Below are 26,106 nucleotides of genomic sequence, written 5' to 3' on the forward strand. Positions count from 1 at the left end.
ACTTCAATATGCACAGTTAAGTATAAATTTGACGTAATCTTGTACTTTTAAAATACATCAATCATAATTTTAATTACTTTCCACTAAATTTCACAACAAAAGCAATTAATTCATATAACTTTATGTAAAGTTATGTTATTTAAGCTTTTACCACTACTTACTTTAGTGTAAAGTCTAATTAAATTATAGATAAGCATATATTGTATTTCATTACGATTCTGAACCATATCCAACATACCTCTTTTCTATGCATTTTATATAAATCGGTCGCTGCGTGAATAATACTATCATAGCTGTTGTAACGCTTCAGTTCAGCATGTCTATTTCGTATTTTTCTCAGGGCATATTTACTTTTAAGATCCACAACTGCATAAATCGGTTCCTTCGTTGAAGTATTTGTAATTGACATCGTCGGTGACACTTCAAGTTCTTTTGGTATATCCTGTATTTTAGCAGTGTTTAGAGAATTGTCATTTTGCATTATAAATTCTTCCACGTTTGTTGCTGTAGTAGTCACTTTGGTATGTTTGTACTCCGCTGTCGAATTTACTGATTCCTCAGTTATTAACTCCTTAGCGCCTTTAATACTCATTCGATGTATTTTATTTTTCACAATTTCTATTGATTTGCTGAAAAGCATAAATGATCATTGTTACTTCAATATAATCATTTCATAGAGTCAGTACTAAAATCAAACATTTCAATTAGTTACTTTTCGAGTGACTGAATCTGCTCCCATTTAATGGTGCACACGTTAATAATAAAGTCTGTGCGTGTTGCTTGAAATGAGCTCATATTTTAATAGCAAATCTCTTTTTTCAATTTTATTGCAATCTTTGGGCAATATTTCAAAATATTGATATCAGATAACCTCATCAAAACCGATATCCGCACAACTGACACCATTGGATGCTGAACGCATGAATGCCAAACGTTGTTCTATTAAAAAAATTGAGTGTATTTTTTTAAAAATGTTCTGCTGCTTGGCTAATGGCAGAGATGAAAATAGAAAATGTTATTCTTTTTTTAACACATACAGATCTTTTGTTTATATTCGAAGTTCATTGCAGCCCCAAAGAATAACTAAAAATGATGCTTTCCAACTTCCCAAATGCAATGCATACGTGCATATATTTGTCAAGACACACACTAGTACTTATAAATATTTGTACAATACATAGAAACCCACAGCAATCTTGAGGGTACCGGAAAAGCACATAAGTACTGCTTTTTCTTTTAACTCATAGATTAAAAACTATTTAATTATATCTTCCGAAATGTATCCATAAAAAAATATAAAAACACAGCGACCATAAAATAGATTTGAGCTAAATTTAGTTTTTAAAACACTGTTCCAAAATAATGATGTACCCATTGTTCACACCCAAACTAAAATCTTACTATAATCTTCTTCTAAATTTTTCAATTTTTCAATGTATATGCATTGTAGAATAGCAAGTGTTATTAAAGTTAGACGGATTCGAATAGCAAAGAAAAGGAAAAGACAAAAATTTTAGTTAATTTATTAAAATTTGGCTGACCATAGAACGCTGTTTCAAGTATTGCCAAATACTCATCATCAGTGGTCTTAGGAAATATTCGAATTTCTTTTTAAATAGTTTGTAGTCCGTATATAATTGCATCCAAAAAAGGCGCTTTACATATAGTAAGTAAAAATATACATAACAGATATAGCTTTGAAACAAAAATAGGCAACTTCAAAAGTTAATTTGCAATTCGTTGAACTTGTGTTTTCAAATAAAGCTGTAGTTTATTAGCTCGATTTAATTTAAAGCAAAGCAAGTGCTTTGGTTAATGTCACTAATTAAATAAAAAGTGACAAAAAAAACCTGTAACTTGAGTATTGAAAGTTTGTACGGTCTTGGCTACTTGTGAAAAAACCGCTTCTACTTCGACAGGCACGAGTTCTAAGGCGGGCAGTTGCAGTCCAAACAAATTATATACGGACTATAAACTAATTAAAAAGAAATTGAAATATTTCCTAAAATCACTGATGATGAGTACTTGGCGTTGTATGGTCAGCCAAATTTTAATAAATTAACTAAAATTTTTGTCTTTGCCTTTTCTTTACTGTTCGAATCCGTATAACTTTTTTAAATAGTTTCTTTTCGTCATAAAGACGCGTTACTCTTGGCAAGAAAAAATAAACGTTATTAAAATTATTTTAAAGACTTACATTTCAACCTGGCACTTTATCTAAAAATGTTACAATTTTCCTGAGAAACTGCATATGCGCAGAGACTATAGGGTTCTTTTTCATTGCAGTGTTTTTCATGTAAAATGTGTTGCTATTAAATAAGCTCTATAGTTATTAATATGAAAATAATTTATTAATATGTTGAATAGGAATATGTATATTGTATATAGCCAATTTGAAATGATTGAGTTCAATTTAATTTACATCTAACATAGTATTTGGGTGCTACGTATCTCTAAACAAAATGTCAATGGAATAAAATATATGTCTTCGCTAGATTCACAATTACGGAGATATTACAGTCAATTGCGAAGCGGATGAGTTATACAGATAGGGTGTGTTAGGAATACATTTAGAACTTCTGAATAGTTAAAGCACATCGTTCGTGCAAACAATTGTTAAAATCGTCTTATATAAAACATTTTTATCTTAAATGAAAAAGATCAACGATATATAGACATCTGCAAACAATATAAAATATAAGTCTCAAAATTGGTTTGCTCACGGGATTTTATAGATTAGGAAACTAGGCAAAGAAATTGAATATTTCCTATAATAATCTTCTCACATCATTATCATCCGTAGCTATACAGGCTATATACGAGCTAACCTTGTTTTACAAGATTCTTCCATTCTTCTCTATTTTGTCTTCCAGTTGATGACAGTCATATTTCATATTTCTCAGATCTTCACGAACACTGTCACATTAGCTCTAGTTATATGTTATATTATATTTTTAAAAAACGAATGACATCTGAAGTGAATTTTCCACATTTTTGCAAACATCACATGCAATAAAAAAATATAATATTTACCTTTGGTTTGTGAAAGAACAAGTTGCATTGTCATAAAGGTTTATCCAGGAACTGAAAATATTCTTATCATCTAACCTATTTCCATTGAAGTGACATGCTATGCAATTTTCGAGGCCATCGATTTTGCTGTGTGTGTCTTGTGAACGATGACGACCATTACTCTCACTACACTTCGGAGCTAACATACGGCATGTTAAACCCGACGATGAATCTGCATCTTGATATGTTAAATCATTAACTATGTCTGTAGGGCAGGTACAATAAATTTCATCACTGAAAAGTAAAAAAGTGAATGTAACTAAAATGGATACTCAGAAAGTAAATAGTAATGGAATAAGAAAATCTTTGCTTTTAATTTTCTGAGATACATTTTTAATTTGAAAAGGAAATAAGAAAAAAACAAATACCGCTAACAATAATCTTAAGGTTACAGCAATTTCAATTCAAATAACTTTTGTAGTGACTTGGTTCTTCAATTTCTTATGCAGACCAGACCTATTTAACAGATTTCAGCACTAGTATTACAATTTCTTGTATTTTTAAACTATATATATATTATAATTACTATATTTTAATATAAATTATTACATTTATTGATCGAATCAAACTATGTTTATAAACTGAATCCTATAGTTATAATTAATAACTGTCGAGAACTTCTTCATTGCAACATGAAATAGATTTTTATTTAAAATTTTTTCTATACAAGTACAGAAAAAACTAGGATATTTACCAATTTGTCTTTTGATATCGTGTACAGCACGTATTTTTTGAAATCTTTTGGTTGCAAATCATTTGTAAATCCACTGAACTCACGCCGTTCCGCTCCAATATTTTAGCTGTACTGTGTGCAATTGGCAAGCGAACGCAACTAGCGGCAGCAATTGATGACGAAGTAAGCATTTGTTGCTCTTTTTGTTGTTGTTGTTGTATGTGCTGTGTTTTATGCGGAACTAAATAATTCGCTACATAACTTAGGGAGTCGTAACTTTGTGTTATGTCACGCCTTGGTTTGGAATTATTCGAACGCAACACATTCGGTATGTTATCCAAAGATATATTACAAAATCTTTGTGAGAATTTTTGTGTTGCTGTAGGTGCGTAGTTAGACAAGGCTTGAGTAGTAGCAAGACTATCTACAAGCATAGTTATCCACTCGCGATACACATCATTGCCATCATCACAGTGCTGTGATAAATATTAGTACAGTATACCTTATGAGATATGTAAAAAACTAAAAAATTGAAGAGTTTATAAAAATACTTACAAAAGTATATAAAGCTTGGGAGGTTGTTTCAATTGTGAAACGAAAACCTTCTAGTGGCCGAACGAGTGTGCCAGGCACTAGATTTAGTACATCTTTAAATGACACTAATTTATTGTCATAGTCTTCTTTGGAACTGTACGAAAGTAAAAGTTTGTCTTGCAGTACAAACCACATTTTACGCCATCCACCAACTTTCTAAGAAGAAACCAAGGAAATATGTATATTTTGTTCAAAATTCTAAATTTGTTTAAAAAATAAATCGCTGAAATATTTAATTCAATTCTATACTTACATTCCTTTTTTTCTTTAGATAACCACAGAGTTTCACTTTTGGATTGTTATTATAGTTATTCTGGTTGTTGGTCTTATCGTTATTGTTATTGTTATTGTTATTGTTATTGTGGCTTAAGCTGAACTCCTTATTTAAGGGCACAATTTGTGCTTTACTTAACTTTTTTTCAATAAGGTCCATTTTCTTTATACAAAAAAAAAGCAACTACTATTTCGATATGTTATTAAACATTCATATTTTAATGTCAACATATTTTACATTCACTGCCCCAAGGAATTTGTTCGTACCAACAACATGACGAAACAAACGTTAATCACGAACTGAGCAAGCATCAAACTCTTCTCTAGCTTCAAGCGTTATACAGACAGCACAACACGTCGCACATCTAACGAGCTCTGCTTCGTTACTCTACAACTCCATGGAGGGAATCACGGTCGAGTGCGTTTTCATTGTGTACGAGCAACAGCGCCACTCAGCGCTATCCAACAATTCAGTGATCACAAAATGACCATAGAATGAACGGAAGAATGGCAGTGAATCAGCTTTGTTAGAAAAATGGAGATAGAAAATAACGTTAGAATCAACTAAAAATTTTTATATAAAAACGTGTACTTCAAATGGTTATTTGCAATACAAAGTACACACATAGAAATATAAAAGTAGGTAAAATTTAATATGACGTCTATAATTCTTTAAGTGTCTTTAAGTGTTCAGTTTATCTATGTTTACAGAAAATACATATTTTTGTATTTATTCACTGTCTAAATTGATTGAATTAAAATCTGTGCAGGACTTTATGAAATAAATATTCATATTCAAAACTTTAACACGTATACTGGTTTATGTGTATATATAAATGATATTGCATTAAAGAACAGCTCACTTATTAATTAGAAGTTCAGATAATATCAATATCAATTCAATTAAAATTTCCTATCGATATAAAAAAATACTAATCTATTAATAAAAAGGTGTTATTTTTCTCAAAGCATTTAGTCTTGGTATATACATATAATACTATTTATCCGAACTAACCTTGATGCTAGTTTTTAAAACTGCTGTATTCAAAAAAATTTCTGACAAAATTATATATTTTAGGTATAGCTAAGCGCACAGAGAATTTAGAGATACATTCTCATAGATTTATATAAAAGTAGTAGTACTACATCTAAAAACTAAAGGGTTCACTGCTTACATTCTGGAAGGAGCGAACAAAATTCTCTATTTTATATATAAAGAAACACACAGAGAATTTAAAGGAATATTCTCATAGGCAACATAAAAGTAGTAGATATTTACAGCTTAACATGGTACGAAATAATACCACTAAGACTAAAACTGCGGGAAGGATTTAACATTGAAATTAAATAAATCATGGGAAATAAATCATAAAAAGTGGGTTTGTTTTGATAATACAGAAAAACACGTTAGCTATCTGACTAATTTGTGGATATTATTATTTTGAACTGGTGGTCTATTGTGTCATTTTGATAAGGCGATAATTTTTTTAATATAAACATTGGTAATGTAGAATGAAGGAGACTTTTATAAAATATAATATTTCATTGAGAGGAGACCCTATCCTATTCTAATACCTATCTAATAGAAAGTATCCTATTATTAAAGCGACTGTTATGTACAGTGAGAAAGAATGAAGGGGAAGGCAAATTCTTATTATGCGGAAATTTTTAAGAGACGTAAAAATATCGATTTCTTCTTCCTCATACCATAGCTATATAGATTGTACACCTGGTTTAATTTCACCTATTTAAACGGAGTATGAACTTGAAGAGCATAAAATTGTTGTTGTAGCGTCTATAAGACTCAATAATGCTAATAAAATGATTAAATAATTTATTTTTGAAAATGTAAATCTCAAAATATCTTCACATTTTATTGTATGTGGCTTGGTTCACATTTAATTTTGTCGACGCTTGGTGCTTCAGCCGTGCTGGTGCTTTGTGAGTTTGTTGTTGGTATTTGTGCAATTGTATTGTAATTGCTTTAAGTTACCTGTTTCATTATTCAGCGAATGATTCCAGTTAGTAAGTTGTTCCCATGCCAAAGTACGCATATAAATTTTATGTACCCATACCTTAAAAAAGCGCTTTCACTTTGTTGTTGTTATTGTTGTTACTCGAATTAATCTGGGTGACAAAGTCGTTTTCAAACCATGATCTTGCTTAAATATTTTTTATGTTAAAAATGAAAAATTGTGTTTTCTGTTTGGCACGTTAATAGTACACATTAATAATATACATACAGTAAGTGAAGTAAATAATTTATTTATATAAATTAAATGAAAATATTTATTATTATTTTTATGAATTATAATCTCATTATATTTCTTAACAATAAGTAGTATATAGTATTACTATACCTAAAATATTGCGTTTTATTTATTATTATTATTTCCTTGGTGTATTTACAATGTATTTATTATTATTACAATGCATTTATGTATTATTCTTTGGGTAAAGACACCGCTTTTAATAAGAGCATAGGGCGAAGACGAAGTTTTTCCATAGTTATCTGTCAAGAACCTTCTGCCGGATTTCGTTCCATGAACCAAATTACCGATGTTCAGTGCGGATAGAGCGCAGACAGATGACTCGTAGGCGGCCAGGTCTGCGTGAACCTTGGGGGTTCCAATCAAAGGCCATTTTCACAATTGCGGTGTTGTCTTTCCGAAGTGCGTGTCCAATCTGCGTCACTTCCGGCTTTTAACCTTGAGTTCTATTGGTACAATTTCTATTTTGCAAGAATAATGTTTTAAGAGTAATAGGGTTACAAGAATGGAGAAGAGAGATAATGGATAGAGTAAACTTATCAAACTGTGATGTTGAGTTATAAGAAGAAAAAATCTCTATTGCTTTCTTAAGCATGTGCTGAAGAATGCCTTTATTACTGTATTTAGAAAAAGATGAGTACATTATTTGTAGTTAATTAAACCAGGTACATAATTTAACTAATTATACATTTCTTATTAATATTTGATTAATTGGTATACGATTCACTACTTACAATGTTTTAAACTTTTTATAAAATAATCAAACTAGCAAGACACTGTATTCTTTTTGTTTAAAGGTTACATTCTATATCAAGTAATTATTATTGAATTTATTAACCAAATCAGTAAAGAAAACTGTCACTTATTAGTTTCTGTTGTTACTTTCTTATGTTCGATAATAATCAATAATGTTTTCTTTATGTTGTTTTGTCCAGATTTTTATATAATTATTTAGTGGATACATAACATCTTTTATTAAAAAACTTGATTCGTTTTTTAACGGTCTCAGTTTTATTTCTTAATAAAATTATTTTTAGTGTGATATACCACTGTGAGAACAGATCTCTTTGGTTTCTCTTTAAATTTTCTAAACGCTGTTGCTGGTTATCTTCATCACAAAATCGAACACCACACATTTTTTCTTTAGAACCAGGATTTACCTTTTGAACTACTACTTGAATTCGGTCTTGTTGACTACAATATTGTTGATCCCCGTATTGACGATTTTTTGGGCAATCAAAAAACAGATCAATAATATAATCAAAAAACAGCTATAATAATATAACCTAAGATGTACAACAGTTTATATGAGACTACATTAGCACAATTTTTGTGCTTCGGAATATGCAAAATATCAGTATTTTAGATGTGTATATGCAAAACATTGATTAATTAGTGACCTTGTTTATGGACTACGATATAGTTCCCATCAATCAATGGTGTGCCATTGATAGACGATGATGACAAATGATTTTCTTAAGGAATGTTACTCAGTTTTGGAGTCATAAGTCATCATGTCATATAAAGTGAATTATCAATTTAAGGGATATGAATATCTTAAAACAAAATTATATTCTGATATTGTAAATAAGAGTATATATTAATTTTATGCTATAAACATTAAATTTAATAGAATAGAATAATACAATAATTTGAGTATAATCAGAAATTACTTCGATCTCTAGGTTTTTGATTATATTCAATTTCTAGCAGCACAATTTTGTTTGTTTGAGTTTTGAAATATGTATATTATCACAAACTAAAATTTTTTAATTTTCTTTTATTTAATTTTTTTATTTATTTATTTATTTATTATCTTTTAAACAAAAACAATTATTTTCAACTGATTGCTAAAATATATTTTCACAAATTTATTTAATTTCACTCTTGGTATAAGTATATATCAGTGCTACAAAATATAAAATATATATTTTTTCAAGTTTTCATTAATTAATTCAAATATTTTATTAAGTTTTAACATTGACTTAATCATGGTCAAAATTTTCAGTCGAAATTATTTGCTTTTTATAGAGCATGACCTTGGCATTGTAATCCAATGTGTAATATTAAATATGTATGAGTTATTCTTATCGATATTATATAGTAAAACCTATTCGTTTTATATATTGACAATTTGGAAGCACATTTCATATAAATGATAACAATATAAACTATTTATATATATAAAATTTTTTATATTCTTTATTTACTAGAGAATATTATTGATAAGTTGCATATAATAATATATACGTTGTCTATGATACACGTTGCGTTTATTTATGTTTACTGGTAACAGAGTACCAGTAACCTTTTATAAGATCCCACTGAGATAACTTATTGTACTAGAATGATAAAGAAGGGTTCCTCAAACTGCATTCAACAACAAATAGAAGTTTTAAAAAGCTACTTTTTTTCAACCTTTTAGGCTTTCGAAAAAAATTTTATATTTTTCCCCTAAGTATAAATTAATATATATAGAATTTGTTACAGTTTATATTTAAAAAAAAAATCTAAAAAAGGAAAGTTTAAGGCATGAAAACGTATCTAGGTTTCACGGCTTTATTTGTATAATGAAAAAAAGTGCATTTTTTCTTCAAAAATAATTTTCAGCTACAATAAAATGATTTGATTGACTTAACAAATAACTAGGTAATAAAATTTAAGGATCGTGTCTTAATAACGTACAGGGAGAATTGCAACTAACAATTAACAACATTATTATGCTAATTTAATACGTTATCCAAATATGAAAGTATATTAAGTACATAATTTATGCAAATATATCTTATTATCTAGATATGCTTAGAAGTATGTCTGTGTGAATATCTAAACTAGGCACATATGATAATTAAATAATCATTTAATAAAATTAATTACAAAATATGTTAATACATGAGTTAAATCCATATTATATAATAGTAAAATATACAATTGGGTGATTTTAGAATGGTTATCTAGTAGTGCTATATTAGTTAGAAAGTAGAAAATATATAATTCCATTACGCGCATTATGTGATTATTTACGGGCTTGGCGATTCTAATTCTTTGCTGAACGACAATTTAGAACAATAAAAATACAAAATTGGACGACTGTAACACGTTTCGAGTTCCATCAAATGAAATCAATGAATTGTCAACATAACCTATTATGCGTAGAATGGAAATTTCTTAATTACCTAATTATGTAGTAACCAGGGACCGTAACAGTTATCATAAAAAAAATAAAAATCATCTTATAACTGTTATCATATGCATTTTAAAATAAAACTCAAAAAATAATAATTAAATTTGATTTTTATTATATTCATCAAAAATAATAATTATTATATGCCTTTTATTTTTTTCGCGCAGCAATAACTCTTAAAATTTGCTTCTTATTTTAAAACGCACAAATAACTGGTATACTTGCGTTATATAATATAAAAAGCAAGAGTATCGCGCAAATTCTGCGCGATATTTTTAAAATGAAAATATGAAATGCAATTTTCATACAAGGTAGTTGTTTTTGTAATTCCATAGAAAATGTTTTAAAAGGTTGGTGCAGGTAAAGATTTAGTTTAGTTTTTTGTTTTTGTATTTTGCATACATAATTTGTTCTTCTACATAATACATTTATAGAATACAAAATTTGTATGCAAAATACAAAAACAAAAAACTGAACTAAATCTTTACCTGCACCAACCTTTTCAAAACATTTTCTATGGAATTGCAAAAACAACTACCTTGTATGAAAATTGCATTTTATATTTTCATTTTAAAAATATCGCGCAGAATTTGCGCGATACTCTTGCTTTTTATATTATATAACGCAAGTATACCAGTTATTTGTGCGTTTTAAAATAAGAAGCAAATTTTAAGAGTTATTTCTGAGCGAAAAAAATAAAAGGCATATAATAATTATTATTTTTGATGAATATAATAAAAATCAAATTTAATTATTATTTTTTGAGTTTTATTTTAAAAAGCTCATATATAAAAAGCATGCATAATATTAAGGATAAAAGTTATTAGAATGATATTTACTTAAATAAGAGTTTAGACAACTTTTTGTTGCTGCTTTTTTTCATAAAAAATTTTAAAATAACTGTTATTTTCGGTCCCTGGTAGTAACTATAAATTCACAAAGTTTTTGACGAAACTCTCTTTTTCTCTCTCTCTTTCTCTCTGAACTATACATTTACTATAGCACAGAGTTGCTTTATACATAAATAGGAGATTTTAAACTCCCATAAACAAATTCATTAAGATTAAAGAGACTCCTCATGTTAGGTTTTTTTACTTTTCCTCTTGCTACGGGCGAACGCATAAAATAGATTTGTAATACTGCTTTCGCTGGTGCAACAGCTTTCAGTATCACTAACTCCACTCAAGGACTCCGCAGCCAATAAGCAGCTTGCGCTATGAGAATTATGTAGATTTGTTTTTAGTGCTGCCACTTTGGGAGTATGATTTTTTAATTCCGGAGAAAGTGAAACGTAATCTTCGCTTTCGTTTTTTAATACTGCCGTCGAGACTTGTGCTTTCAGCGGCGTATTGGAGTGAGTTATCCATTTGGGTATCACTGTGTGTCGACGTACCAGTGGTCGCAAGTGTGGTGGTGGAGGACGCAACACAACACTTCGTCTTGCTGCTAAATTGCAAATTGGATGACTTTCCCGCTTGATCGGTTGTTGAATTTGTTGCACTAATGAAAGATGTTTTCGTTGCAGGGATTTTGGATGACAAAAATGACTCTTCGACTTCACTGAGTTGAGGCTGCTGCTTGCGATGATGTGCATATTGTTGCAACATATGCTGATGCTCGTAGATTCGCTCTTGCGGCGACCACTTGTCTGTAATGGGATTATATCCTTGAGTGGCGTTGATGTATTCGACGGCGGGAGGTGCAGACTGGACGGACGATGAGGTGGATGAGGTAGATTGTTGACTTGCGCTACTGTGCTGTTTAACCATTTTTTTGTTGTTGTTGCTGCCGCTGGTAGTTCTAGAGTTTCCTGTTGCGATAATTGTATTAAAGGGTTGTTGTCCGGATATTCCACTTGATTTTGATGTGTGTGCTTGTTGCTGCTGTTGTTGTCTGGAGAAGTATGTAGTGTAGATTTCCGTTGGAACCAAGTCGGTACTTTGGGATCGCAACATTTGGCTAATTTAAAAAAAATTAATTTTAAAAACAATTAAAAACTTAATAAGCAATGGTATAGGAATATTATATATTAGACTTTTAGTAAGCTAACCCAAACCAATAGAATAATAGTTAAGTGTGTCAATAATGACACATTTTTAATAAATATTTTTTTATTCATTGTATTCTTTAATTAGCAATAAACGTAGGAAATGTTTTTATTAACAATTTATGTTATTGTATTAGTAACAAAAGAAAGCAAAGACACAACAGCGGCTTAATAAGGTTTTATTCTACTAAATGAATTACAAATATATACGAAATTTCAAATAAATTAATATGAAAATATAAGGGATATCTCTTTCAAATTTTCTTCATCTTAATATTAATTTTAAACTGATTTGTCCTTTTTCGCCGATAAGTAAGTTGCTATGTCTTTGCCTTTACTTAAATAATTTAGCGCTTGTTACGTACATTGATCTTTAGAAGGAAACTTATGTATAGTTTTTCTACTTTATACCAATATTAAATTAGAGATATTCATGTCCTTAAACAATAATGACAAACACTCTATATTATTGACATTTTGGAACTTTTCGCATATTTAGAAGCTACAAAAACACGAAGAGTTCATGTAGATTTTTGTTTTTGCGTTCTGAAATTGTAAAATTAAAGATATAAAATATAATAATAAATAAAAAGACGGATGGCTGAAGGATGAAATTAACAAAATGTTTATGTTGCTTGCATAATTGATTAGTTAATAAAAAGCATAATTTTCTAAAACGGAAGTAGATTGATAATTTATTTGTAATTATGTGTTAATATTAATAAATTGCTAATTAGAGGTGATATATTAAAGCATATATTAAAACAAAGTTAGCCAAAATGAATTCACAACAGTTATGTGTGGTAATTTACAGTTTAGGTTGTCAGTCGTCTTTTAAAAGAAGATTATGCTACCTTTTTTATATATTTTCGTAAAAAAATATATATGATCAACATTATATTTCTAGGGGATATACATATATAAAGAGTAAAATTGGTTTATTTTATTGGTTTATTTATTGAATCTTTCTAAATAGAAATTGACAATAATTTTGCAAATCTTAAAAAACTAACATATATGCTATTGAGCTAGGGTATTCATATTTATCAATGGTTTCCTTTTAAGGCGATTTAGTGGAGTTGCAAAAGATAAGTGTCGAACACGAGGATTTGGATGCGAGTCCAAATATTTGTCATTGTTAAGATCACCTAAGAATGATCTGAAGACAAATCATCAAAATATCTTATATCTGCTGATCCAGGAATATATTTCTGGATCGGCAGAGATATATTCCTTATTTAAACACTTGATAACACCGAAATCGAACAAATCGGGAGTTTTACTGGTATCGGTCAGTATCGGCCAATAAGTGGGATTTCCAAATGATATGACTTTGAGTTCCTTATTTAAAGTCGTACTTTAGAGTACGAGTATTGCCGAAAGTGTGACTTAAAAAATCATAAAAGTTTCTTTGCACGTGAAAATTAAAATCTCATTACCGTGTATTATTTTATGTTATAGGTTGACATTTCCTTAAAATAAGTATTACATACAATGACTACTGAAGTAGGTATAGTGAGAAGGAGGCAGAAGAAGGATATATTCGCATGCAACGCTAATTTTACAAAAGTTGGACGTGAAAAAATTAAATCTGTTTATTTTTATAAATAGACCAGAATTCTTATTACTGGACACTGTGCTATAGGTTGACAAGCCTCAAGATTGGATACTACAAACAATGAATACTGCAGAAGCTGTTGGTTACTTATCTCTAACAAGATTTCTATAATGTGTGATAAGATAATGATTCAACGAGGGTTGATAATTTGAATTAGATATCCTATTGGTATCATGCATGTTGAAACTGGCTCTAAGAGCGAACGGAACTATGTTTCGAAAGCCAAAAGCAGTTCATCTCCCCTTAAAGAAACTCATATTGTATCTGAGAAATCAAACGATTTATCAGGAACAATTAACAGAGATAACAGCGCTGAGTAAAACTAACCTCTCTTAGAAAACCCTAAGAAGCATCATAATGGTCAGCATGTCTTTGAATAGAAGTGCCTTACCTAACCTGATGTTACAACAGCAATATGTTGAGACATGGTTCTACGAGAGGCTTAGTGAAAGAAAATGGTGAAAAAATACAGTTTACAACTATAGTAATATATTGAGGTAATTATTTATTAGAACTATATGCTAGCCATACAATTTCAGCATAGTTTAATTTATTACAATTTATAATCACTGTGTTAAACTGAAATAAAGAAAATCCTCTTCCATAATTATTAGCTAATTCTACTTGTTTATAAATACGATTTTTATTTTGCTCTCATATTAAAATACGATAGGCATAGATTCGTTAGTTAAAATATATTAATATTTATTAAGACTAAATATTAGTGGGATTCATATTGTTTTTAGTACACAAAATTGTATATTTGAACCAATTCTTTTTTCTAAGGACTGTAAATAGAGAAAGGTTGGAAAACAGTGAAGTAAGGGTCAACAAACTAACTTTAAAAGTTTATTAAAAAACAAACCTCGGAGTCGATTTTCGAGGTGGAGGTAGAGGTACCCGACCTATAGGTCCACTCGGTGGTGGTGGCACTGACGAAGGGTAATTATGCTTTTTAGTACGAGGAGGTACCGTAACTGAATGTTCTGATGATGCAGATGGACTATGACGGTTATCATCTCCGATGCTATTCAAATAAATACATTAAATATCAAATACAGTTTATATATTTAAAAAATATATATAATGCGGAATATATGCAGATAGATAGGTGACATAAACGTATATAATGACCACATAAACAAATATTAACAAACTTGATGATGACCTACCTATCACTAAAAGTGAAATTCGTTTGTGCATTATTGTGCGATGGTAACGCTGGTGGAGGTGGTAAAGCGGAACTTAACGGCTGTATTGCAAGAGGAGTAGATGGTATTGTTGAAATCGATGAATTTATATTATTGCCAATATGATTTATAGCTTCTAGTGGTAAAGTGGCACGTTGTCCTGCAATATTCGCGGGCAGCGTATTTGTAATGGAGGGCGTTGTTGGCGCCGTACTCAAATAAAATTGTACAGATTGAGTTTCAGCACCATCGTCACTGCATGAAGAATCATCCCGAATATTATTTGAGCTGCTATTTATGATACTGCTGCTGCCACCACCAAGTCCAGCGGAACTTCTGCTGTATGTGTCGAGCATGCCTGGATAAAGACACAAAATTTCTTTCTCTTTCGATAATCATGTACTATAAATAATCCCTTAAATGCACATTTTACGAGTATTTTCACTAATTTCAATTTATAATGATATTTATGGATATGCCGAAATACATTAATTTGCTTTTAAACTGATTTTAAATTAACTTTATATTTAAGTTCAAAGTAAAAGTAAATAACTTGAATAAAAAATATTTAAGAACAAACTCTAAACACAAAAGTTTATTAATTTACTTCAACAAAGGACATCAGACACAATGAAATTGCGTTAATCATGCCAACACTCATGCACATATAAATCAAATAAACAAAAAAGAACAATACGTCAAGCACAAAAATTATTAATTACCTTACCTTTGCAGTGATACTTTTGCTACATAAAATTAATCAGGAACCATAAACATGATGCATAGAACTCAGAAATTGGTGGGGAAACATCAAAAATAAAAATGAAACAAATAATTTTCTTGTGCGAATAAATATGAACTGAAAAATTTATTGCAAAATTGTCGTTTTATTACAAAAATGTATTATTCTTTTTTATTGTTATTGTAAGTTTTTTAAACTTAAAAATATAACGGTTTTGTTGTACAATTTGAACAATTTGCATATTAAGTTTGTATGTGAAATTATTTAATCCATTCCGGTGAGAATCGTAAAACAAACAATATTTTTATAATAAAATTCGGGATAATTAATTTGTATAATGAATTCGAGATATGGATGAAGTTTCTTGTGTTGTGTTGGTGTTGGACATGACTTTAGCAACTTCAGTTAAATAAATAAATTAAATATTTAAGTATAAGTGGGACTTGTGTTGTTTGCAGTTTGTGCTGACCTATCGTAACGAAGTAATAAATTTAATTTTGAAACTCAACTCAAAACAATCATTTAAAATCATTATTCAAACAAAGAATTAACATACAACGTGTAACACCGGAAAGGATTAAGTACTTCGTTATTACATCGAAAAATACTTCTTAGTATAACAGATATGAATATGCAAAAATAATTTAACAATACATTATTTAAAAAAAAAACAAAGCTTTCTGTTTAAAAAATATATTTAACTAATTAGTTTACGATTCATTTAAGATTGAAAAATATGCAGATGTACTGGGGTATTGGTAATTAAAAAAGAAGTATTATAAATTGTGATATAAACTGTAGATGTGAAAAAAAATTAAGTAGTAATGCCAAAACTATGCAACTTTTCAAATATGAATAATAAAAACGTATTTAATTCTTAAATTTATTATTGATCACTCTTACGATATATGTTTGTTGTTGTTTTTGCCAACAATCAATTGGTGAACAAAACTTGTGTCTGGTGTAAATTTAAATCAAACTTCAGATATTAGATATTTTGGATAATTTAAATTTTCACAATTAAAGCGGAAATTGAATGGAAATTAGTATTTGTAAACAAATTTTGAAAAAGATCTAGCAAGGATATTTTGTTTTTATATATATGGCACATGTACATACAGCACATATAAGTTATGGTAGCACAAACTGAAACTAATTTAATACAATCACTAAGTTATAATATATTGTACATATTAAAATCAAAAACAATGGAATGAATAAAGAAGAATTTATATCATAGTATAAATTACATTATTACATTATAGTATGTGTAATATAATATATAATTAGTTTTATCGTTCACCAATATTTTTTATTCACGCTGAAGAGCAACACAAAATACAATAAAATTTTTCAGAAAAATCTTTAACGCTTTAAAATTCGTTACTGTAATATTAATAAAGTAGCTATCTAAAAATATTAAAAAAGATTCATATTTTTCACAGCTTATTGTTAATCTTAGAACTAAATAAATTTATATAGTTTATTGAATCTGCACACGTACTTTCCTCTTTCTTTTTCGAACTTTTTAAATGATTCCATTCAGTTTTCTAAACTATTTCTGTTGTTTTTATCAAACCAAATCATTCTGCTGCGAGCAAAGAAAAGTTCTCAAAATTGAGCTTACCTTGAACGGATTCATCATCTAAATCATCAGTACTGCTGCTTGTAATGCGACCTATTGTTTAATATATTAAATAAATTAATAGGTTTAAGTAAATTTTGAAGTATCCCAATAGTTACCTCTTGAACCTTTAATAGTACCACCATTTCGACCATATAAGACACTTTCGAGATATGGTAAACCGTTGTTATTTACAATATTTATTCCTAGGCACGTTTCAATTTGTTTCCATCGATGTAAACGTTCCTGCAACTCATGGGTTACTTCACCTAGTGCGTTACGGGCTTCAACTATTGATCGATCAACGTCATCAATGCTTTTGCCATGTGTCGAAACGAATGCACCAACTAAACTTGAACGCTTCTTCCGCAGCTTTTCACAAGCTTCACGTGCTGATTGCAATTGCTTCTCGGCAGATATACGTTTTTTCATATGATTTTTACTTTCTAATTCATAAGTATATTGTAACCAAGACTGCAATTGTGGCGGTGGTGCCCAACAATTATCTACTAATTCAATTTCAGCACGTGACAGTTCTGTTCGAAGTATTTCTATTTCTTTTTTAAGTTGTTGCACCTCAAGATCTGAACTGGAAGAACTAAGTGAAGGCGCTTCTTTTAAACGTCGCTCTAGATCCATTTTCTCCGTAGCTACATTTTCTTGTTCCATTCGTGCACGCTCCAATTCCTACAAATGTATAGTATCATTCAAAAATATATAACACATATTTTATATAGCTTAGAAATTACCTTCTGCATCTCTAAAAGACTTTGTTCAGCGCGTTGCAAACCTTCCATATCTTGCGCCATTCGTCTTAGGTGACGTTTAGCATTTTTGTTTTGTTGATATGCATACCAACATCCAATAATTGCACTTAATAATAATGTTACTAATATATAATCTTTCCATCTAGTACCGGTTTCTATAAAAAGCGTTAAAATGATTGATAAAAGATTTTAATAATATGTAACATGTGTTATTTAAAGTATTTACTAACCACGAGGTGGGCCAAAAAGAACCACATCCATTGCTTTTAATGATATTTTCTGTTTGTGTATTGGATCCTTGATGCCTAAAACATTACTCACATAGTGCATATTATTAACCGCTAATCTGAAACATATTTAAAAGAAATAATATATATTTTGTGGTTAATCATTTAAATGTCCATAATAAAGAAAATATATTATTGAAATAACCAACAACCAACAACAACAGCTAACATTTTTGATTTTTCAGCTTAAAAAAACTTGTATCTATTACTAACAGAACTTTACATATTTTAATACTGCGATGTATAGACACGAAACAAATTATTTTAATAGTAGCTGTGAACGGTGCACAACTAAACTAGACAGTTAATAGAATAGAAAATTTTGGTCCCAAGCTCAAATCGGTTAAGTAATCATTAAAAACTAATTACAAAAGCAAGCTTAATGTTTTATTTAATACAATAGCTTTATATAGAAACAATACATGCACAAGTACATAAACAACTTTATAAGTAAATAATTTGACTGTTTGAACTTGAAATGGATAAAAATGTTTCATTTCAAAAAATTATTTAGGTATATCAACATTTCCTTAAACGTTGATATTACATTTCTGTGTAATCTTTACAATGTGTGTTATAATTGCATGGTTTCGTATTTCAAATATGTATTTAAGAAAAATAAAAATTAAAAACTATAACTACTAGGTTGAAATAAAAACTACAAATCTGTCTTTACTGTCTTTACCACCAACACATCCTTCCCCTATCTCACACAACCCTTCTTCTCTTATTTCACACCCCATCCCAACCCATTTATTAGTCATATTATCCTTTTCTGTTTTCTTCTCTTTTAACAAGAACATTATTATCAGCAATATTAGAACTACTCTTGCATGGTGAATTTTTCTAATAGGTGGATTAAAACATCCGATATAATGAAGAAGAATATCTATTACACGTAATTGATGTTAAAATTTTATAAACATATTATTATGATAAAGACTATAATAACCCATCCCAGCCCATTTTTTGGTCATGTCATTGTTTTCTGTTTTCTTCTCTTTCAATAAAAACATTATTACAGTGGAAGTTCACAAATTAGAATTCTCTGAAATTCGAATCTTTCAAAAATTAGAATTGAAGTTTGTAAAGCATTAAACGCTCTAAAATTAGAATTAAAAATTCTAATTTTTGGGCGTGTTTTTTTTTTTGTATGGATTTACCTATGTTATTTCTGTTCATTTAGCAGAAATAGATCTGAACAATAGCATCTGTATAGAACATATTGAAAGATGGAATGAAGATGTGCTTTATGAAGGATCTACATATGAACCCAGTAGTGTTGTTGAGTATTCAGATAGAAGCAAAAGCAATATTGTTGAAGTCTTAACAGTTGTTTCAAACTCGACAACCATTGAGAACGTTAATAATTTAACGAAATGATGCAACTATAGTGAATTATTTTCCACTAAGCACATAAGCAATTTACTGGCTCCCCACTTTGATATAGTTACCTCAGTTTTAAAAAAACCAAAAAGCAAACAAATATATCTGAGAATATAACATATGTCACAGAAAGATTAGTTTTAAACTTATCGATTGCGCCTCTATTAACTTTGAATTAATTTCTTAGTTTTGAACATTATCTCAATTATCCATTTTTATATAAAAAAATATAATATGTACATGTGATGTAATTGCAGTAAATCTTTATGTTTTGTTGTGCATATAGTTAAAAAATACAAGTTATATGTATTCCCCCGAGATTGTTTAGTTTCGTTTTCTTATTTTTAATAAATAAAATAAATTGAAAAAAGAAATCTATTGTTTTTTTTTTTTAAATAAGTTTTCTACATTTTTTATTTATATTCGAATAAAAAAATTGTCCAGAAATTAGAATCTTTCAGAAATTAGAATTACCTTAAAAACTGTATTAGCAATACTAGAACAACACTTGTATGGTGAGTTTTTCTAACAGGTGGAATACAACATCCGATATAATATAGAAGGATATCTATTGCACGTAATTGATATTACAATCTTGAAAAATTTTTTGAAAACATTTAATCACGCTATTAAGCATAGTAAGCATGTATTTTCAAATATTTATTCATAATTATATAGTTCATATAGAAAGTACAAAATAAGAAAATTGTTAATATAAATTATTACAGCAACATGATTACGGTTAATAACTACTCTATTGAATTATTAGTGTTATAATTATCTAATTACCTGGGTAAAGTTGCACCAGTAACTTTATGTTGTTTAAAAAGTTCCACATATTGAGGTAACTGCACGGACTGTGCTAACCAGTCTGTCGTTTGTTCTATAGTCCAGTTGTGAACCTGATTACATTTTTTTAAATTAAATCTTAAAATTTTATAATATTTTTAATAATTTAAAACATTTTACCTCAGAACGCAACCATGCTTCCCACAGTTCCTTAACAGAAATGTGCATATCATCATTAAAGTGGAACACTTTTTGACGTTTTTCATATCCAGAATCATATTTCAGCTCTTCACGTAAAAACTGTATGAAATGTGTGAGAAAAGCGGAAATATTCATTAACTTGAAAACAACCACAAAATTATGTATTATTTAAATATTAATTAATAATTATATAAACATGTGAATTCTGTGATAATAAAAATGCTAATATTAGATGAGTATTTCATATTCAAATTCACAAATTGATGTAATGAAAATAACAATTAAATTTCAAAACATAACACATACATCATCAGATTCACTTAAATCAATATTGCCATTATCATCATCATCTAATTGACGATGTAAAGTGCGTATAGCCTCCATGCCTAAACGATCTTGCACATTCCCACTATAGCAATCCAAATCATCAGCTTGACAAGCACCATCTGCAGATCCACTACCTAAAGCACCTGAAAATTTGTTAATATTTTATAAATTCATATATATGCCAGATTTTTAGTTATTATTTTTTAATAAAAAATATAAAAAATAATTGTGCCTCATTTTATTTTTTTAAAAAAAGTTTATTTGAAATATAAAATATTCAAACTAAATGTGCGATTTTCGTTTATTTTTAAAATTTTTTTTAGGCGTGAAAGTATAATAAATTCTGTATTAGATACAACAGCTTAATAACAGTAACTTTATTTGCATTTTATAGCTTTTATCACATGCTCTATTATAACTGAAGTGTTATCTTGGTATGAATGCAAACATTAAAAAAACATTTTATGTATCAAATAATTAAAATAAACAATCTGATTAAAAAAACATTTTATGTATCAAATAATTAAAATAAACAATTTGATTAAAAAAACATGCGCGATTTTGCAAGAAATAAATTTTTTACAATTTATGTAATTAAATGAAAATTCGACAATTTCGTTAGTATATTAAGTGACCACCAGACTGTAATGGTTGAGTGAGTATCTGTTATCCAAAACTAGCACTCATTGTCACTGGCAATATTTATATAACATTTTCAGTTCAATGTTTTATTTTTCGGGTCATTTTCAAGCTGTAAGAATACTTTTTTTACCGCTTTAATACACATGGGAGTCATAGGAACTGAAAAACCAAAAAGAGAGAATTGTAATTATAACATATAACTCTTTAATTAGCATTAAACTGTTCTATTAAAATCGCAACCAATTAAAAATCGCTCTTTACTACCAATAGGTTATGATCAAAACATCAAATCCGGTAGGATTACGTTGACATCAAATTCTTTTTCATAATATTTAATATTTGGGACAAATATACCCCGATATTAAGTCACATATCAAGTGTGAATAGGACGAGTTGCGTGTGCACGAAAATTCTGTCCATTACTCACGTCAAATAAATACCAATTGTAATAAATAGTATAGTATTCTAAAAAATATTCCCGGTAATAACAGAACAAGCCTATATTTAATTGGTTATTGTGCGAGGATAAGACGAATGTTATATGATTCCATCCTTTAGAATGTTCGTTATAGGTGTATATATATATGTATATATTAGAAAGTTTTTAAAATGCCTATTTTAAATTACAAGTAATTAATGAGAGAATTATGTCGTTAGTTTTCTGTCATGTATGGTATAGAACGAAAAAAAGAAAAGTTTTTAGAACTTACTAAATTCGTTGCTAACAGCTTGTGACATCGCTTCGCTAAGTAAATTATAAGAATTTCTTTTCTCCATATGGCCACTACCAGGTGCTGCATGATATATTGAATGTGGTCCTCCTTGTGTGGGTACATTATTATTGCTACTACTGCTGCTGACTTTGTGGTACACGGAAATGGTTTGGGCTTGCTGTTGAGTATGATGATTGAGATTTTGTGGTTGTTCCTGTAGGTTTTGTTGTTGATTTGCTGCTACTGGCACTGCGACCGATTCGCTTTGTAGATGTGTACTATATCGATTTGCAGTTAATAGCCCAGCTGAATTAACAGCAGGTTCATCTGCCAATATAAGGCATCTTTGAGATATTAAAACCAAAAGTACTATCAAATGAAGGCACATTTCTTTAAACATTTCGTTAGAATTTTTCTCTCTTGTACACAATTAAGTAAAATTTCTATCTGCAAGCAAAGTTAATTCTTATGTAATTTATAAACACTGTAAGCTGTTCAGTATATGCATTTAGTCTATTTTAAAGTCAAATATAAATTGAAATATAAATGTACATCATTTTATCAATCAGTAAATTTATCTCTAAATAATCAATGACGAATTTATTGAAAAGTATAGAAATTTACTTATATTTAATTAATATTAGTCTCTGTATGTTGTGAACTAAATAACTTTTATTTATTGTTAGATTTTAAATGTAATAAAAATTAATAACTTCTAAGCCTTAAGAGTTTCTCTTAATTGCCAGATGCTTGCGTAGATAAGCCTTGTATAAATAACAATCTACATTCATGGAGTGCACATAAAAATGTATCTACAATATCAATGAAATGGTTTTGCCAAAAACTGTTATTTCAATTTTGTGTGACTAAGATCTAAGATATTTCTAAGATATTAGAAAGAAGATTTATAAAAAAAATCTTCTGTATTTAAATATTAATGTTTTAACTCTATAAAAAGAAAAAATAATGGAAAGACATGCAACAAGTTGTGAATAGTTTCCACTTCCATTGTGATAACTATGATGCATCTGTTTCCCCTCACCAATAGTTTTTTAATTATTAAGCTATTTTAAGAAGCCATACTTTAAATAATTATTAATAATAATTATTTCTACTTTTTATTAACTATTTTCGTACTTATGCCTATGCCGCCAGTGCAAGAGTCAATAAAATAAAACGAACAAAGTCAACAAAAATAAATTAATTAAAAAAATATGTACTGTAAAATTAAATATCGATTTTCTAATATTTTTTATACTTTTTTCATAGAAAATAAAAAACAAACAACGCACAGAGTCAATTTCGCAGGAGAGGAGGGCACGAATTATCGTAACAAACGTTACGCGGTTCTGGCGCTACTTTATAATGTAGCTTTAATAACAAACAATAGATATGATCACACAGTGAAGCAATATTAAAAAATTTCAATTTTTATTCTTATTTTTCTCAAATTATAAAATAATAATTGGTAATTACGATTACCTTAATATATATAAGTGCGGTCAGTCAGCTTGATTGCACTGTATGCACACTTAGACATATAAATATTATTATATGTAAATAATTTATATTCTGTAATTGCAATAATTCTTAGTTAAAAACATCAAACTTAGTTTGAATGCTAATATATTTATTTAAAATATTGAAAGCAAAAAAAACTGTTTTGCTATATCTTAAAGTCTTTACAGTAGCTTGAGACCAAAGAGGCAGAAGATTATTTATTAAATGTTGAAATTCAGGCTAAAGCACATATGTTTAATTTTTGTAATGAATAAAACGAAACCAATATCTTACAATAACTTTGATCGGAATTGGTTTACCGTTTTAACCTACTGTACAATGTATTACAGACATATATAGCTTTTCATGATCACACCGGTTTTTCAAGTACCAAAAATTTGATCACAAATTATATATGAAAGGCGCTAATAACTGTAAAGTAATTTAAAGTAATTATTACAACGAAATCTAGGGTAGATGCGAAAACAAAACCGAAAGATCTCATTTACCATTTAAAACATTTGTGTTTAATTTGTACTTATTGTCATATATATCAATACACATCTTAACGATTTTCATTTTCTATTATTTATGCACAGATTTAAATAAGAAAAAAAACTATTTTCGAGGTCGAAGCATTGCAAATTCTTTAGTCATTTTTAAACAAACATAATTTGTACAATTTTTACTATTAAAATGTAAATATATATTTTTTTTAAGATTTTGCTAAAACAATTGTGTACTAGATAAGATGCGCACTTCTATAACTTTTAAGTTAAATTATTTAATGTATTTTATATTCTTTGATGAACTTCTGTTTTACGTATTGCATATTAAATATAAAAATATTTTTAACCCATTACGATTACCACAATTAATTTAACATTTTCAGGTCACACAATTGTTTTATCTTAAAAATATATCACAAGATATTACATTTATTTTTACTAAATTCACTATAAGATTCATCCGTCGTCAAGAAAATGTATGTTTTGCAATTTGTCAAAATACTTCTGGTCACAGTGTTACCATATGCGGAGATTTTTTATTACAACATATAATACAAATATCAGACCTTTCGCTTGTACACAGTGTGACTTGCTCTATTACTCCATTTTTGTAGATATACATGAGTTACATATGCATTTACTTAGACGCATAATAAGTACAAATATAATATAATGGGCAATAAAGTTAACCCATTATAAAACATACATTTTAATAACTTTATTATATTGGATAATTTTATTATTGTTCCTGACAATTTCTGATAATAGAAATTTACTCATATATTTTTATCGTTAACAATATTGAATGATTTCAATATTGTTCGTGACAATTCCTAATTGGACAATTCATCACACAATTTGTATAATAAATAGAATCATTGTTTAATAAACTAATAGATGTTTATTAATTATGCGTATTTAAGATATAATAATGCATCTTTTTGACAACAAAATGCGATTATTAAACACGTACTCAATTATATCAGAAATTCTTTGATGATAATGTATTCAAGTAATATTGGTATAAAGTCACGATCCTAACATAAAATATGTTTTACGACAGATTTACATTTTAGAAGCGTCGATCCTATTGAATATTTACACAGACGCTTTTATACTACGTTTCCACTACGTACTTAGTAAGTCATATAGGAACATTGAGCTTTTTGCGTTTACATTATCATGAGTTACTTAAGAAATGGGAAAGAGCTTTTATGTGTCAAAAAGTTCTAGATTTAGATCTTTTACATTTTAATTGTGTACAGATGATATTAAATGTTGTATTATTAGAAGAAAATAAATCAGATTGAAAGAAAATGTAGAAAATTTAAATAATTTAATATATAATGTTTGTAATGTTGTTCACAATATAAAAGCGGCAGTTGCTACATATGTAAAAACACATACAATACTTTTTAAAAAATTACAAATAATTCAAAATCAACAAATGATAGCGCTTTCTTCAATGATTACTAGAAAAAAAGGAAGTGCTGGACTTTAGTAAGTACGGGCAGTAAATATTATTAAATAAAGAATAAAATTTTACTGAGTCGCTACTTTAGATAAGAATGAAATCCGTATGTCGATTCTAAGAAGACAACAGAGTGCTTCAAAACAAGTTTGAACACTAAATAACCACAATCTCAATAGAAAAGAAATAAGGCGTTGTTTCAATAGTTTTAATTTTCAGTAAGTATT

The 26,106-nt window shown here is 28.5% G+C and overlaps 2 protein-coding genes across 8 annotated transcripts; both read right to left on the minus strand.

Moving 5' to 3' along the window:
* Nucleotides 1-238: 238 nt before the first annotated feature.
* On the minus strand, nucleotides 239-4,894 carry LOC119676021 (the record flags this gene model as incomplete). Its single annotated transcript, XM_038087247.1, is given in 5 exon segments — nucleotides 239-629; nucleotides 3,034-3,306; nucleotides 3,767-4,221; nucleotides 4,301-4,495; nucleotides 4,593-4,894. Coding segments are annotated over 5 exon segments (1,494 nt in total), but the record flags the coding sequence as incomplete, so codon positions are not given.
* Nucleotides 4,895-10,931: 6,037 nt separating this feature from the next.
* LOC119671971 (stromal interaction molecule homolog) lies at nucleotides 10,932-24,908 on the minus strand. 7 transcript variants are annotated; one of them, XR_005251855.1, is made up of 13 exons: nucleotides 24,769-24,809; nucleotides 22,397-22,846; nucleotides 21,024-21,187; nucleotides 20,697-20,816; nucleotides 20,517-20,629; nucleotides 18,285-18,400; nucleotides 18,037-18,209; nucleotides 17,407-17,974; nucleotides 17,291-17,341; nucleotides 14,904-15,300; nucleotides 14,597-14,758; nucleotides 12,479-12,659; nucleotides 11,937-12,025 (listed from the first exon to the last, which is right to left on the minus strand). XR_005251855.1 is itself a non-coding variant. In XM_038082894.1 (12 exons), the coding sequence occupies exons 2-12, from the start codon at nucleotides 22,797-22,799 to the stop codon at nucleotides 11,290-11,292; spliced, it is 3,003 nt and encodes a 1,000-aa protein (XP_037938822.1). In that variant the 5' UTR covers nucleotides 22,800-22,846; nucleotides 24,836-24,908; the 3' UTR covers nucleotides 11,197-11,289. The 7 variants fall into 7 exon arrangements, 6 of the variants coding, with proteins under 6 accessions (XP_037938826.1, XP_037938822.1, XP_037938824.1 ...); XM_038082894.1 differs by lacking the exons at nucleotides 12,479-12,659; nucleotides 24,769-24,809 and adding an exon at nucleotides 24,836-24,908 and having other exon boundaries at nucleotides 11,197-12,025; XM_038082896.1 differs by lacking the exon at nucleotides 12,479-12,659 and having other exon boundaries at nucleotides 11,197-12,025; nucleotides 14,904-15,279.
* Between the last annotated feature and the right edge of the window lie 1,198 nt (nucleotides 24,909-26,106).

The sequence above is a fragment of the Teleopsis dalmanni genome, chromosome 1, assembly GCF_002237135.1.
Source record: "Teleopsis dalmanni isolate 2A chromosome 1, ASM223713v2, whole genome shotgun sequence".
Taxonomy (NCBI): Eukaryota; Metazoa; Arthropoda; class Insecta; order Diptera; family Diopsidae; genus Teleopsis; species Teleopsis dalmanni.